Source organism: Schistocerca nitens, chromosome 7, assembly GCF_023898315.1.
Source record: "Schistocerca nitens isolate TAMUIC-IGC-003100 chromosome 7, iqSchNite1.1, whole genome shotgun sequence".
In the NCBI taxonomy this organism is placed as follows: domain Eukaryota; kingdom Metazoa; phylum Arthropoda; class Insecta; order Orthoptera; family Acrididae; genus Schistocerca; species Schistocerca nitens.
The window spans coordinates 461243278-461261396 of NC_064620.1; the positions used below are offsets into that span (position 1 = coordinate 461243278).

General features: G+C 37.2%; 1 protein-coding gene across 3 annotated transcripts in view; it reads right to left on the minus strand.

Moving 5' to 3' along the window:
- LOC126194643 (ankyrin repeat and IBR domain-containing protein 1-like) overlaps positions 1-18119 on the minus strand; it is a 601659-nt gene that overhangs the window by 213815 nt on the left and 369725 nt on the right. For all 3 annotated transcript variants that reach the window (XM_049932817.1, XM_049932818.1, XM_049932819.1), the window contains one exon: positions 3537-3671. In XM_049932817.1, coding sequence (XP_049788774.1) covers positions 3537-3671 — 135 coding nt within the window. The remainder of the gene's footprint in view (positions 1-3536; positions 3672-18119) is intronic.

The following is an 18119-nucleotide window of genomic DNA, read 5'->3' on the forward strand; positions in this document are numbered from 1 at the left end:
AGAATTTCTGAGTTTGTTAACACACAATACAAAATTAAGTGTTAGGAAGTTTTCTGAATGTATTTGTCTGAAGTCTAGTCATGTATTGATGTGAAACATGGGTGATAAATAGTCCAGACAAAAACAGAATAGAAGATTTTGGAATGTGGTGCTAAAGATGAATGCTCAATATTAGATGGGAGGACTGAATAGTTAATGATATGGTTATGGCACAACTTGACTGAAACAAGAGATTGGTTGATAGGATACATCCTGAAGTCAAAGAATAGTAAATTTGGTGATGGAGGGAAGTGTGAGGTGTGTAAAATTTGTAGAAGAAGACCACGATATGAATAGAGCAAGCAGATGAAAAGAATGTATGTTGCAGCAGTGATTCAGAGATGAAGAAAGTTGCACAGGATAGACTACTTTTGAGAGATGCATCAAACCATTCTTCAGAATGACAACCACAACAACAACAACAACATTGGCATTTGTAGTGAGAACCTACATTTTAGCAATTGACTTTAAAGCACTAGGCTACCTTATATTCTTCACACACACTAATCACTGCCAGTGTGAACATGACAACATGTCACAGAAAAAAATCCTAGGACTGAATAGGGATTTGTGGACAGAACCGATCCAATGCGCCACCAAATAATCCATACACGAATTTACAATTAAATATCTGTTATCACCAACAACAAAGAAAACAGTGTCTCAACAACGCAGCAAATGATATTTATCTGCCTCTGGGGAGAACTGCCAAGAGGTTTAATATCCAAGACATGGATTCTCTGGAACTTATCATCCTTTGAAATGATTTAAGTACAGTCAATATTAATGACTGTACTGCAGCAAATACAATTACATTAACCACAATTATTCTTTAACTCTGTAATGGAGTGCATACAGTCTTGAAACTTACTACCAAATTAAAACTATGCACTGGATTGGGTCTAGGACCTGCAGTGGACAATGTTCTTCATTACTGAACTATCCACAAAAGATGTGAGTTCAAGTTCCAGTCCTACATAGCATTCTAATTTGGCAAGAAGTTTCTAAATAGAACACAGTCTGTTTCAGAGGGCAATATTCAATCTGGAAACAATCATTATGCTGTGGCACCCTTTGTAGTAGGTGTGCTTGTAGTCCCACAAGGTATGCGGGAGAACTTCTGTACAGTTTAGAAAGTGGGAGAACAGAAGTTGTAACAGCAGCTTATTAGTCATGTCTGGCTACATCAGCTGGTAAGAGCATTACCCAAAAAAGGCAAGGTTCTAAGTTTGAATCCTGATCTGTCACATACTTTTAATCTACCAAGAAGTTCACAACTGTATTATGCACACTGAATCAAAATAACCTACTTTCCTGCCAAGTCTGTTATCTTGACAGAATTACAGAACAAAAGTCAAAAACAATTATTACAACTGTTTGCTATGAAAAAATGAAATTATGATCACAACTTTCTGATGTCAATTTTCAGGGAATAAAAATGGCTAAGAAATAAGATTGACAGCAATTGCAAAATGGGTACGTAGGAATGGCTCAAGGAGAAATGTAAGGATTTAGAAGCATATATCACTAGGGGAAAGATAGATGCCACCTACACGAAAAATAGAGAGATCTGTGGAGAAAAGAGAACCACCTGTGTGAATATCAAGAGCTCAGAAGGAAAACCAGGCCAAAGTAAAGAAGGAAAAGCAGAAAGGTGGAAGGAGTATATAGACATTCTGTGCAAGGGAGATGTACTTGAGCACAATATCATGGAAATGGAAGAGGACCTAGATGAAGATGAGATGGGATATATGATACTGTGTGAAGAATTTGAGAGAGCACTGAAAGACCCAAGTCGAACCAAGGCCCTGGAAGTAGACAACATTCCATTAGAACTCCTAACAGCCTTGGGAGAGCCAGCCATGACAAAACTCTTCCATCTGATGGGCAAGATGTCTGAGACAGGTGAAATACCCTAAGATTTCAAGAAGAATATAATAATTCCAATTCCAAAGGAAGCAGGTGCTGACAGATGTGAAATTTACTGACCTATCACTTTAATAAGTCATGGTTGCAAAGTAATAACATGAATTCTTTACAGAAGAAAAGAAAAAATGGTAGAAACTGACCCTATGACTTCTCATAACAGGTAGGTTAAGGAAAGGCAAACCTACATTCACAGCATTTGTAGACTTAGAGAAAGCTTTTGACAATGTTGAGTGGAATACTCTCTTTCAAGTTCTAAAGGTTACAGGGGTAAAATACAGGGAGCAAAAGACTATTTACAATTTGTACAGAAACCAGACGGCAGTTATAAGAGTCCATGGGCATAAAAGAGCAGCAGTAGTTGAGAAGGGAGTGATGGGGTTATTCCTGATGTTATTAAATCTGTATGTTGGGCAAGTAGTAAAGGAAACAAAAGAAAAATTTGGAGTAGGAATTAAAATCCATAGATAAAATAAAAACTTTGAGGTTTGCTGATGAGACTGTACAAAATAATTCAGCTTGGAAGAGCTGTTGAATGAAATGGAGAGTGTGTTGAAAGGAGGATATAAGATGAACATCAACAAAAGCAAAATGAGCATAATGGAATGAAATTGAATTAAATCAGGTGATGCTGAGGGAACCAGATTAGGAACTGAGACACTTAAACTAATAGATGACTTCTGCTATTTGGGCAGTAAAATAACTGATGATGGTCAAAGTATACAGGATATAAAATGTAGACTGACAACCGCAAGAAAGGCATTTCCAAAGAAGAGAAATTTGTTAACATCACATGTAGATATAAGTGTCAGGAAGTCTTTCCTGAAAGTATTTGTATGAAGTGTAGCCATGCATGGAAAAAAAACATGGACGATAAACAGTTTAGACAAGAAGAGAATAGAAGCTTTTGAAATGTGGTGCTACAGAAGAATGCTGAAGATTAGATGGGTAGATCATGTGATTAATGAGGATGTAATGAACAGAATTGGGAGAAAAAAAAATTGTGGCACAACCTGACAACAAGAATGGATTGGATGGTACGACACATCAAGGGATCACCAATTTAGTACTGGAGGGTAGCAAGGGGGGGAAGGGGGGGGAGCGGGAAGGTGTAAATAAATGGAAGCGACGAGATGAACACAGTAAGCAGATTCAGAAGGATGTACCCCCCACCCCCCAGTATGGGCACCCTTGTCTTGGAGATAAAGAAGCTTGCACAAGATAAAATAGCATTGAGAGCTGCATCAAACCAGTCTTCAGACTGAAGACCGCAATAACAACATTGTTCTTTTGCTTCTCTTTTGGCCTGAGGTGTTGGTTTATTTCCTTGCCTAATCTGTTGAGCCACAAATGTCTCTCTCATTAATGACCATTGCATACCTTCCTTTGAGTGTAGATTCACTTGAAATAATCTTCTATTTTGGTCACCTTTCACTTTCATAGTAATTAAAGAAAACATGTAATACTGCAGTTGTTAGACAGTTTATTTATTTATTTTTTATCTAGCATCAGTTCTACAAACCAACTTCCAGTGTCTGGACATAAAACACTTTTCACACTTTTGTCCTTACCTCAGTGATAAGAGCCCCCTGCCGCTCATCAGCCTTGTGCACTGCTTCAAAACGATTGCAACGGAAATAGCCACCTGTTGCTGAACTGTGTTTCTTCCAGTTCTCCAGACACACCCAGCAGAAGTCACACTTACACTGCAAAAGAAGTGTGAAATGTGATTTATTCGTCTCATTACACACAATTTTCAAATCGTTTAATGTGATATATAGGAGACCTGTCAAGTTTTACAATAAGAATATTTTAGGAGAAATACAAAAGTTTTCATTATTTTGTATACTCTCTGAGATACAGCTACACAAATACATATTATAGTTTTCAATACAAAAAAAAAAATAAAATACATAATTCTCTTATTCAGTCTGTGAAACTCTCCTCAGTGAAATCATCAGCAAAATAATAGAAAATAATAGGACTTTTCCATCAGAAAAGTAAAGAGGAATCTTTTCAATAAACCAAGCTCCATGTAAAATATATCACTGTCTCTTATTAAATCAAAACTTTTAACACCAAATACTCTAGTGTTTGGGCGTAGTGTTTGAAATGGGGTGTTGGAAGTTTAAAATAATCTGTGTGGTTAGTGCTGCAGATGTGTGGGAATCATAAGTGTCAAGTGTATGTTGGCTCTTGCATACAGAAATCAACACCCCATACATGTAAAAGTGAAAACGGACAATATTTTTAAAGTTTCAAACCGTGATTGACAATATTTCCATCATTTGGCAACACACACATTTCTAATTATTTTCTTTTGTTATACTAGGAGCCTTGAGATATTTTCTGAATTTCCCCACAAGATTATGCTGTAACTAATAACTGACTCAAAACAGCACTGATATACTATCTTTCTGGTGCCTAAATTTGTGGCACCTGGCAAAATATGAATTGCAAATGCTAAGCTATTCAGTTTGTTTGCTAAGCAGTGCACATTTCCCATTCAATTTAAATTTTTATCAGGATTTAGGCCTAAAAACTTTACGTGGTTTGCTTCTGTGACATCCTGATAATTTTTTGTTATTTTTATTTCACTCTATTCCACTGATTTAATTTCAAATTGCATTATTTTGGTGTAGTTGTGCTTAGTTTTAGTCCATTTTAATGGAACTGAGATTCAAATTTTTCTGAAGTATTTTTTAACACTTTCTGGGAGTCTTCCAGGCACTTCTTTTTCAATTATAACTGATGTATTGTCAGCAAATAAAACTGAATGAACATCAATAGCAAATGGTAGGTCATTTTTTTGGAAAAGGAACAGGTAGGGACCTGCTTTCAAACCTTGTGAAACTTTTTGATAAACAGCTTCCCACTTTGAGGAGTAATTGCTTGAATTTCAAACTAGTAATTGCTTGAATCTGAAATGAGAATTACTTTTTGTTTCCTATATGTTAAGTAAGAATTGAACACTGTAGAGCAGTGTCTCTTGATTCCATCTACCTGTAATTTGTGCAGAAGTAAGGAGTGATTCACTGAATTGAATGCTTTGTCAAGAACACAGAATACTCCAGTTAGCACTCTGCCCTTATATAATGAATAGCATACATTTTTAGTAAACTCACTGAGGGCACTTACAGTATTTTTTGTTGTTAGAGTCCAATCTCAGTTTTTAAAACTTGTGTCATTTATAGAAAGAAGTTTTTGAAATTGTTTTGCTACAATATGTTCAAACACTTTAGAGAACACCAACATAAAAGAGATAGACCAGCATTTCCCCATATCTTCCATCAATCACTTTTTGAATAATTGTTTTACCTTGGCATATTTCAATTTATTTGGCAAAATCCATGCTCAAAAGACTAATTTTACAATAATTGACACTGGAAGTGAAATGACATCATACACACTCTTGGTTACAGATACAGGTGTCTCATCCTACCAAGATCAGTTTCTGTTTATTAAAGACAATATTTCATTTTTCAAATCTCTTTGGGTGAGTTTTACAACTTGTTAAAATATATATTCTTGTTGTTTTCCAAGCTTATGAAATTTTCTTGTCTTGTTAGGCTGCCACATCTACATCTGTGCTCAAGGGAACCCTTATGATAGTTTGTAAGGGGGAGGGGTGAGCTAGACGTAGGTGGGGTTATGGAGTATTTTAATGTTTTGGAAGAGAAATGGAGACTTGTAAGCAGCCATAAAAAAGTTCCAGTTCCCACCCTGTTAACCTGAGTAATAACAACCTTTAAATCATTTTCTTGAAAGAAAAACATCTGACTACCTATGTTTTTCCATTCCCTCACCCCCACCCCCCACCCCCCAGTATGGGCACCCTTGTCTGGGTTTACTATATTTAAGAAAAAAATGGAAATGATCATATGGCATTGTTGGCCGGAGGCCCCACTCAGGGGAGTTTGGCCACAGTATTGCAAGTCCTTTTTAGTTGGCACCATGTCGGTGACTTGCGAGTCAATGATGATGAAGGACACACAACACGCTGTCCCCTGCCGGGTATCGAACCCGGGCCTCCTGTGTGGTAGGCGGTAACACTACCGCTACACTATGGAGGCGGACTACTATGCTATGTAGGCGGACTATATTTAAGAGTAATTCATTCAAACAATTGGACTTCTGAATAGGGCTTACTATAATATCATTTTCAAATCTAGTTTTCAGAATCTCTCATCTTTTCACTTTTGCTCCTAACTCTGACAGAACTGACCATACTGTTTTTGGCTTGTTTCTGTGTTGGAGGGTGAATGTATTATTTGCCATTTTTAGCAGCTAGTACAACTTTGCTAAATACTGCTTTGTAGCATTTAATGTACATAACAAAATCAAAACAATACTGTTCATTGAAAACAATAACAGAACTAGAAAGCTACTAAAATACACACATTAACTATAATGAAAAATAAAGTTATTACTGAACCAATTCAAGGATAAGAACAACAGGATCATATTTCAAGTTCTTGGAGTCTCCAACTGCTTCTACAAAATATAAGGATAAGAAGAAGAGGAAGAAAGAGTTATAAATTATGACTCCTGTTCCTTTTTCACACACACACACACACACACACACACACACACATCTCAGATAAGGATACAACTGAAGCAAAGAAGTTAAGCAGATGAAAATGAGAGTATTAAGAATTTAATGAAGCACTGTTGTTGCTGACGATGATATGCTTGCTTGAGTGCAATAAATGAGATCTTTAGTGCCAGAGCAGTGATGATAAGGGATCTGTCAACTTATCACAATAGTACTGGTAACTGATCAGAAAGAGAGAGACAGCAAAAAGTGTTACATTTTGAAAAATTACAGCAAAAAAGCATGAAGAGACATGTCAAATAGTTGTGTGATGTGTGACTCAAATGTAACTGTTGGTTGGTTATAAATTATTACTACCTATAGAGATCAGCTTGCATTTGTGAGCCTACAAAATCGTCATGGATGCATAGCCAAAGTTTCTCAAACTTTTCAACTTTTTAAAAATTAGTGGAGTACGTATAGCTTTATTTTCATTTTCAAGTTCTCTTTAAACTTTTTTTTCAGTTATTGCTTTCATTAGACTAATGTTCTTTGAGGCTTATACATTATATGCACAATGTCTTACATCTGTAGTGTGTTTAATTTCCTACACTTTCATAGGAATCTATTGTATTCAAAGTCAGTTTAAGGCACAGTAATATAAAAAATAATGACTGTATTGTGAGAATTACAATTTGTGTTGACCAGGACTTGAAGTCAGATTCCTGCTTTTCACAAACATTCGACTTGACCATAAGCGTATAGGACAATGCCTCGGGTTTAGCATTTCTCAATGGTGGTAACTTGCACTATTTCGTGTCTCTGGATCTCCACTGATTTCATCCCCACTGAGTCAATTTATCATATTTCATCAACAATCACCCCTGTGATGATATTCACAAGTAACTCTTGAGAGAAATTACAGGTGGAAATGTCAGTGGCAATGAAACAATTGACAGTCCAATATGGAATAACAGTGATATCGAATGGACAGATTGTTACTCACCACACAGAGAAGGTATTGTGTTGTGGACAAGCTAAATGAGAAAAAAAGCTAGAAAATTTTCAGCTTTTGGGCTACATCCTTCATTAGAAGTAGAAAACACAAATTCATATAAGCACAACTCATGCATGCAAAACCACTGTCGTCCCTGGGCACTAAGATCTGATTGCAGCTGTGTCTGTGGTGGGCAACAATCTTGCTGAGGTAGGTAGTGTGGGTACATAAGAGGAGTGTGGAAGGGAGGGTGTAGGATAGCAGTGGGAAAGATGCTAGTGCTGCTTGTGGGAGTGTGTAGGAACATGGTTGCAGTAGGATAAGGCAAGTGTAGGATTGTAGTGTGAGCAGCAAAGGGGAGAGCAGTAATATTTTTGGAGAAAATTTAAGTGCATATCGAAAGTATATGTATTTGTCACAGTCTACAAGAAACTCAAAACCACTGAGATGAAAACTGAAGCTGCATGTGAGACTGTTTGGGCAAGACTCAGTATCAATGGTGGGCATAAAATCATAATTGGATTCTCCTATTGCCCCCACCAGACACTGCACATTAGTTCCCCAACCATACTGTAATAATCAGTGGAGACTTTAATCAACCAACTATCAGCTGGAAAAATTACAGTTCTGTTAGTGGTGAGCATGATAAGACATCCTGTGAAACATTACTAAATGCCTTAACTGAAAACTATCTCGAACAGATAGTTTGGAACCCCACTCATGACGGAAATATATTGGATCTAATGGCAACAAGTAGACCTGACCTCTTTGAGGATGTCACATCAGTGGCCATGACACCACTGTAGCAGAATACTGTCAAATGTTCTTCCACAAAACCAAAAGAAATTTTGGTCACATGTAAAGGCTATTAGTGACACAGTTACTGTCCAGTCACTAACAAATGAGACAAGAACTGAAACTGAGGGTCGCAAAGCAAAAGCTGAAATGCTTAACTCTTGTTTTCAAATGTTCCTTTACAAAGGAAAACCCAGGAGAATTGCCTCAATTTAACCCTTGTACCACTGAAAAGGGTGATGATAACAAACAGCTGAAATTGTTAAAACTGGAAGCTTTGGTTTGGGACTGTCGAGTAGATGCAGTATTTCTTGATTTCCGAAAAGCATTTGACTTGGTACCAATCTACATTTATTCTCAAAAGCGTGGCCAAATGGGTTGAGTGAAATTTGTGTCTGGATTGAGGACTTTTTGGCAGGGAGGATGCATCATGTTATCTTATAAGGTCTGTTCAAAAAATTCTGCAACATTCATAAGTTTGCACCAATGGTGTGTTGGAGCGAAATGTGGCTGGCATCCCTGCACATGCCTGTGTTTAATGTATAACTGCTGAAAGTTTCATACTTACAAGTCTGTTAGTTATTGTACAGCACTGTCTTGAGTAGAATATTGTGTCACACTGTTTGCAAATTTCGAGATGGCGGAGTTAGAGGAGCAATGCATCTTCATTAAATTTTGTGTGAAATTCAAGAAAACCTTTAGAGAGACTCACCAAATGGTGCAGGAAGCCTACAGTGATGAGTGCTTAAGCCATACTTGGTGTTATAAATGGTTCACACAATTTAAAAAGGGCCAGACGGAAGTTCAAGGTGACCCTCGTTCAGGACACCCTTTGATGTCTACCACCCTCGCTCATGTCAGGAACATCAATAAAATTGTGCATGCCAATCGAAGACTGATTGTCTGAGAGATTGCAGAAGAATGTAACATTTCAATTGGATCATATCATGAAATCTTTATGCAGCCTCTTGGGATGCACTGTGTTGCCATCAAGTTTGTCCTATGGCTCATGCCTCAAGAGCAAAGAGACCTTCACCTTGCAATCTGCAAAGAGCTTTTGGATCTTGCAAATAAGAATGAGATGTTCCTTAAAATAATCATAGCTGGTGATGAGACATGGGCCTACAGTTATGATGTCGAGAACAAGGTTCAATCTTCACAATGGGTCGGGAAAACTTCTCCAAGATTCAAAAAAGCTCATCAGGTCATGCTGATAGTTTTCTTTGCCTTTCAATGATTAGTCCACAATGAATTCATGCCACAGGGACAAACTATTAGTCAATGGTACTATCAGGATGTGTTGCAACATCTTTAAAACAATGTGAGAAGGAAATGGCCTGAAACGAGGCAAGACAAATCATGGCTCTTGCATCGCAACAGTGCACCCACACATTCATCCCTGTTGGTGCATGACTGCTACACAAAAAACGAAATCACTGTGCTGACTCATCCTCTGTACTCTCCAGACCTGGCCCTGCAGACTTTTCTTTTTTTTTTTTTTTTTTCCAAAGTTGGAAACACCACTGAATGGATAAAGATTTGCAATGATAGATGAGGTAAAAAAAAGTTCTGGAATTTTTTGAACAGATCTTGTACATGGAGAGTCATCATCAGATGTAGAAGTAACTTCAGGTGTGCCCCAGGAAAGTGTGTTGGACCCATGCTGTTCATATTGTATATTAATGACTTTATAGACAATATTAACAGTAACTCCGAATTTTTGTTTGGCACCTTGCTTTAAATATTCAGAAATGTAACATTGTGCACTTCACAAAACAAAAAAACATAGTATCCTATGACTATAATATCAATGTGTCACAATTGGAATTGGCCAACTCATACAAATACCTGAGTGTAACACTTTGTAGGTATGAAATGGTATGATCACACAGACTTAGTTGTGGGTAAGACATGTGGGTAGATCTTGGTTTGTTGGTAGAATACTGGGCAAGTGCAATCAGTCTACAAAGGAGATTGCTTACAAATCACTGGTGTGACCAATTCTAGAATACTGCTCAAACTATACTGGCGGACTCTTGAAAATAGATGTAAACTAACCCTAGAAAGTTTACTAACAAAGCTTCAAGAACTGGCTTTAAATAACAACTCTATGAATATACTACAACCCCCTATGTGTCGCTCACATAGGGATCATGAGGACAAAATTAGAATAATTACACACAAAGGCATTCAAACAATTATTCTTCCTGTGCTCCATGTTGTGTGAATGGAATGGGAAAAGCCCTAATAACTGGTACAATGAGATGTAGGCTCTCTCATGCGCTTACAATGGTTTGCAGAGTACAGACATAGACGTAGAGATGTACTTGTAGATAGGCAGATGAAGGAGAGAGCCCAGTGAAGGTTGATGACAGGGGGGTTATGGGAACGAAGGATATGTTACAGAGAGAGTACCCACATGTGAAGTTCAGTCAGTGAAGTAGCCATTACAGTGAAGCACATCACCTTGGGTGGCATGTTCAGCAACTGGGTCGTCAGGCAGCTTCTTGGCCACAGTCCGTCGGTAGCTGTCTGTGCACAGTGGTTGCAGCTAAGTTTGTAGACCACATTGCTGCTTTCACAGGAGGCCCTGCCTTTCATGGGGTAGGAAACGCCTGTGACAGAACTGGAATAGGTTGTGGAGGGAGGATGTAGGATGTATGGGACAGCATATCCCTGCTACAAACCTAGATGCAAGACACGTTCCATATATCTTCTTACTACCTACCACCTGCCAGTGACAGGACTGGAGTAGGTAGTAATGGGAAGAGGGAGGGTGTGTGGCATAGCATCAGACCTAGATGCAAGGACATGTCCCATACATCTCACCATTATCACCTACCCCAGTTCTGTCACAGCTATCTCCTACCCCATCAAAGGCAGGGTTACCAGTAAATCTAGCATCTGATCTTCAAACTTAGTAACAACCACTGCACTGCATTCTACATGGACATGACTAATAACAAGCTGTCTGTCTGCATGAATGACCCTGACCACTGCCAAACAGTGACCAAAAGACCTCAGTACCACCCAGTTGATGAGCAAGCCACCCAATATGATCAGTTTTACCAACTTCTTCACAGACTGTGTCATCTGGATTCATCCCACCAACAGAAGCTTCTCTGAATTACACAGATGGGAGCTCTCTCTGCAACATACCGTATTTACTCGAATCCAAGCCGCACCTGAAAATTGAGACTGGAAATTCAAGGGGAGAGAACAGTTTTAGGCCGCACCTCCAAATCAAAACAAAGTTGGCCCATTGTAATATGAGACACAATTTAGGTCGAATGAATGACGATACAGCTACAGTAGTTTGGTTCGAGTCATAAGCTTAGCAGTTAAGCTTTCCCAGGTAGCCATTGCTATGTGTCAGGTGCTCCGTCCGTATTTATACTGGTACCCTTCCTGTTTCACGTGCTTCGTCTGATTTGAATTGATTGCTTATTTTCCTTTGATCTGATAAGTGCCGTTCTCTTTGTTATAGGTGTTGACATCACTCTAAGCTGAAGATGCGTTACTATACTGTGTCATGCATTGTTTACGGCATTCTGATAATGAGTGTTTACGGCCTGTTGCCGCTCGCGGCATGGCTTGCTTTTGTGCGTGCTACCGCCACTTTTTTTTTTAATTTTTTTTTCTTTTTTAAGTGGAATCATCTCATTAGCGAAACGATGGCAAGAGACTGCTATTTGTTGTTACTTAACACTGCTGCTTTCTTTGATAATGATCAACAAGAACCAAATAATAGACTGCGTATGATAGAAGATGTTCTGAACGAGAGTTTAGCGAAAATTTTTCTCCGTTTGAAAATCTTTGCAGACGCCTCTTTAGTACATTACATTCTGCACAGAAATTAGAGTCATCTTAGACTTAAAAATCTAGTCAATTGCCGTGCTTCATTTCTGACTGTATCACTACTACGCATAAGAATAATACGAATATAAACATGACGTGGTATATCTATTCTTCCGCGTTTGCTGTTGTCGCACTCTAGTTTCGTAGTTTATTAGGCAGACAGAATTTAAATGAGATAGCAGCAAACATGAAAGAATACATGGCAAAATGTGACCCACAATTCATAAAAGTTCTTATTAGCAACCATCTCTTCTCACAGGTAGGAAAAAATTCAGAACGTAGAGTTGGCCATATTGACAAACATCCCTAACAGTCTTGCCAGTCGGATTTTCGTAGCACATTGAAACGCTGCAACATTCGAAGATGAACAATACGGAATTTGTATTTACTTCGATGAATAATGTATGAAAATGCAGTGGTCGAAACTCGGGGCGGAGGAAAAAAAGCTCGTCTTCCACCTATTTTTTTATTTATTTATTTACTGACGCAGAGGTTTTGGCACCAGTGTTTATCTTTGTGCCTGCAAAGCATGCCTGTGTAGCGCTACATATATTCGACGGCAGAAGTTAGTTGTGGCAGCACCTACCAACATTTTTCAGAACTTCCGCGTTCTTTGCACTCGATTCTAAGCCGCAGGCGTTTTTTTGGATTACAAAAACCGGAAAAAAAGTGCGGCTTAGATTCGAGTAAATACGGTATACTTCATTCCAGTAATACTGCTCACCCCAACCTTTCCTATTACCTGTCCTCCACCTATGTGTCCTTTTCCCTGCTCACACTCCAGTTCTACACACTCCCTCTCTCTTGTCAATGCATGTATACAGTCCTCTCCTCTTCTCAACATCTCCCCTCCTCCCAGTAGCATAATTTTTCAATGCTGTAGCTGTAACCTGTTTCCAACATTTCCCTGTATACTCCCACAAATAGCACTAGCATCTTCCCCACCACTACTCTGTCTGTCACTTCAGGGTTCTCACTCTTTTCCTGATCTGAAAATTACTTTCTTTTTAAATTCTGTGAACACACGCGTTCTAACGAGAAATTTTTTTAAAAAAGAAGCTGCAAATTTAAGATAAAATAAAATATTCATTTGTTCCACAATATTTTTTTTATTTAGCAAAACCAGTTGATAGGCATTATTAGCCACTTTAAATTATGTATTTTATAATTAAATTTTATTTTATATACACACTACACCACTATCTACATACACATTAATTATGATTACATATTCTAATTACTTTCATACCTTTCAGCATGAATTCAACTGATCTTCTGAAACTGATTGGAAAATACATTTCATGTCTCCCACATTTTCAGCTTTTTCTGCCAAATCAGCACATTTCTTTAGTTCACTAACAGCTTCTTCTAATCTCCTCTTTTTGGTTTACAATCCTTCTATTTCATCTACCACTCATTTTCTTTTAGAACCTTACATTTCACTTTGTCTCAATTTTTTCTGTTCTTTAAGATACAATGTATACTTTTGCCTGGCATCAACAGCAGATAAATGAAGTTCCTTCCTCACTACAAAATTAGCTAATCCCCCAGTGAGTATTAGATGATCAGTTATTACTCTTTTGGCAATAAATGTTTTACTTTTCATATTCTCCACTTCTATCAATTTTTTTTTCATGAGAAACCTCTTTCTACATCTGCTTGACCATGAGATAAAATCAATAACTTTTTGATGACATTGTACAGCTTTGAAAAATCTGGAGTCAAAAACTTACTTCAAAGAGAATCAAGTCTTTCCTCTGAAGGACTGAAAACTTAAAAGAGATCATAGTTAGATGATACTTGCTCACTTACAACTTTATTATAATTTATCAGTAGCACTTCATATTCATCTTCTCTGGTAACTTAAGCCTTCATAAGATTGCTTAACACCGATTTCATTTTAGCATAACAATCAAAGCAATTAAATGCCATCTGCCTTGGCTCTAAAGAAGATAAATTTGGACCATAACAGAAGATTTTTCTAGCAAGTTTTTAACTAATGAAATAAAAAATTATGAGCGTCAGATCTTGAATTAAAGATCTCTTTCTTTGAGACTTGTTGCTCAAAAAGTAAATTTTTTGGTATTAGGTTTCCTATAAAGCCTAAACTAATACATAGATTTGTCTTCCAAATCAAATTTTGATAGTCTGTTTTAGAGGTTAGTTTATCTATGTGTTACTTTTTTATTATATTAAAAGTTATAATAACATCAAGAACAAATCCTCTTAGATCCTCAGCAAAAAAGGTAACATTGGATTAAGGCTTTGATATTTTTCCAAGAATGGTTTTAACATTCTGGCAACAGGTAAAAAAATGAGTTTCACAGTTATCAAGTCATCTTTGGTAGATTTTTCTACTGTCTCATAAGATTTTGTAGCTGGTTTGTAACATTGCTTTTTTTCACACAAGAAGCAAACTGTTTCACATCCTGCCATACCTATAATGTCCTCTCTGCTGCCAGAATATTTTCAAGCCACCTATGGCTACAAAATTTAAATGGTATTTTCTCACTGGTTGATATTTTTAATAAATCCTTCCTATGTGAGGGAGAAGCCTTGAACAGCCAGTAAAGTGCTGCAAACAAAGCATCTAAATTGCACCCTGCCACTCTGTTTTCCTTCTTAAAAGCATTATTCATCACATGCAGGCCACAACTACCTAAATTAAGCACCTGTTCATTGAGCTCTTAATTTAAATTTCCTCGAATCATACCAAATAGTTTCCATTTCATAGCTGGGCCATCCACTGACTTCTGAATTAACGTTTGTTATATCACAAAATGCTTTCATAGCATCCTTGGCAGCACTGTGACCTAAGTAAGTAGAAGATAGATATTGTGTTTACTGTATTGTTTACGTCATCCCAGTAATGGACGTGTAAGTCCATTGTTTGGCCTGTAGAGATTTATATAATGCTTCATCAGAGTCTAGTGTGAAACTATCCATATTATTAATTTTATCATGCATTATATTCATGAAATATGGTGCCACCCCAAAGCTGACCAAGTATGCACACTTAATTGTTCCACATAAAAACTGTTTTGCAATGTTGCTGTCTAGAAATATTTGCTGAAAAACATCACTGATGTCCTTACAAGACCTGTAAGAAAAATTATTAGTCACACATTTGATTGCCTGTATTATTTCAACATCTAATATTGCATTTTTAAAAACTTGTTCTACTGCTTTATGAATGTTTTTCTCCTTTTGTTTGGGAACTACAGAATTGGGTGTTGTAGTTCCTTCTTTAGTTTTTTCATTCTAAGTTCACAGCACCTGTTTCTTTGGCCATCATTAATATCATACATCTCTTACCTAAAGAAAAATATTAAAAACGTAGTTTTCATTAGCTAATATAAAAGATGATGAGACTTACCAAACAAAAGCGCTGGCAGGTCGATAGACACACAAAAAAACACAAACACACACACAAAATTCTAGCTTTCGCAACCAACGGTTGCTTCGTCAGGAAAGAGGGAAGGAGAGGGAAAGATGAAAGGATGTGGGTTTTAAGGGAGAGGGTAAGGAGTCATTCCAATCCCGGGAGGTCTGCTTGTGTCTGTATGTGTGGATGGATATGTGTGTGTGTGCGAGTGTATACCTGTCCTTTTTTCCCCCTAAGGTAAGTCTTTCCGCTCCCGGGATTGGAATGACTCCTTACCCTCTCCCTTAAAACCCACATCCTTTCATCTTTCCCTCTCCTTCCCTCTTTCCTGACGAAGCAACCGTTGGTTGCGAAAGCTAGAATTTTGTGTGTGTGTTTGTGTTTTTTTGTGTGTCTATCGACCTGCCAGCGCTTTTGTTTGGTAAGTCTCATCATCTTTCTTTTTAGATATATTTTTTCCACGTGGAATGTTTCCCTCTGTTATATATATATATAATTTCATGTACTATTAAGGCCCTTTCTGAAACATCGTACAGTCTGATCATTCCATCAAATCTATGTAGAACAGTACAACTTCTCAAATCCAAACTCAAGCTGATGATCGTGTTGTGCAATTATTACAATGTCCTCAGTACAGTGCTGAATTAATAAATTAGATTTCATACTGTCCATAATGAATGCAAGAGATTTACCACCCTATCCTGCACATAAATTTTTATGTCGCTGTTTCCAGTTTCATCTGCTAGGAGCACAGTTCTCGCGTCATGTGAACAAACTGTATTCTTCTTGGCTCATAGTTGCTGCCAATTGCACACATTGCATGCACCACTACAGAGCCAAACAATTTGTGCATTATTTCACAGTTTTCCTGCCTCAATAACTTAGTATCAAATTTTGTCATTCAAATGCACCATCACTTAAGCCTCTCGTGACAAAGCAATGTCTGGTGAAGCTTCATATATTTTGATTGGTAAAAAGTGCTAATGCAGTGGTCACATTAATGAATATGTAATTTCATTCTGCAGTTATCCAAGATGGCTGCAATACTATTACCAGACTTTCTTTGACTTTCTTTACTTTTACAAATGTGCTAACAACTATTTCATGTAGGTATGAAGGTAGTACAATAATTATTTCTCATTTAATCAGAACATCAATCAGTCCGAGAACAATGGTTGAAATGAACAACACTAGTCCAGTCACCCAACAGAATATTTAGCATACTAAGCCACTAAGTTATCACCAGCTCGTATGCAGCCGAAATATTTGCAATGAAAGCTAATCATGGTTGGTTGCATTTAAGTGAACTGTTTGATTGAGCGAAGCTTCGTGGTGATAGATATAGGTGTGACTCCAGCATTGTAAAGGTTTAGAGCAGATGAACTTTACATCTAGCAACAAAGTCATGGCAGTTTATTGGATTTGAGAAAAAAAAATGCTTTTATACCAAAATTAAAACAGTTTTTATGGTTTCTCATAATATGAATGTTCAAGATATTACACTTGCAGTGGTGCATGTTAATTGTTTGCTAGGTGATTTACATTCTAGCATTAACGAGAACAATGACAAATCTAGTCTTTCTGTCAGAAAACCATGGAAAAGAAACTAGCATCTTTCAGAAAGAAATATTAAGATTTTTTCATAATAGGGTGAACAGTGCGAGGAATGAGTGCCAATATAAAAATAGCTTATGCAAACTAGAAACTATACAGATTGGTATTTTACATGAAAACAATGAGAATTAATGAACTTACTTTCCATTTGTACTTACGAGTGAATGTAAATAAGCTAGCATCAACCAACTGATGCAAGTCCAGGTTTTAGAGGTTGTTCTCAACTAATTATTTTATCACAAACTTATTCCGTGATAAAACATTATTCACTATAATAAAATAAATACATATGGAAAAATGATGGAAAATGTACTTACTGATCATATGAAGTTTTAAGGACGATTCTCCCATCTTTCCAAGCACAAAATCTTTGTTGCACACAGTGTGCAATTTGCTCTGAACTTATCATCAGATGGTGTAATCCAATTCCTGAATTCATCTTTTTTTTAACCAAAGATGATTAAAAACACACTTACCCATTATGGGCATTTAATCGCGGTAACATTCAACAAATTACTCAATGGAGGGCATAATTTAATTCTTGAATTTGTCATTTGTTAACCAAAGACAGTAAATAGATGAATGCTGGGTACACAATATTCTGCCCTTAACATTACATGCATAGATGGAGATCAAAGATGCCATGGGCATTAAAGCCTACTCCTTCTTGGTTGTAGTTGCCATATAACCCGCAGCATCTCTAACATATTACATAGAACTACTGCCAATATAGAATAGGCACTTATCCTTGTGGCATCTTCAATCTCCTGTGCAAGTGATGCCTGGGCTTAGTCTCACATAGCTATGCAACACTCCTCACTATTGAACCCAAAGATGATCTGAAACACATTTTCCCATTGTGGAATTTTTAAATTTTCACTAAAGGACAGTAGCACTCAACAAAATCTATATTAAAGAACTAAACAAGCACTAGCTCACAGGGTACTGATGAAAAGGAATGAATGGAAAGT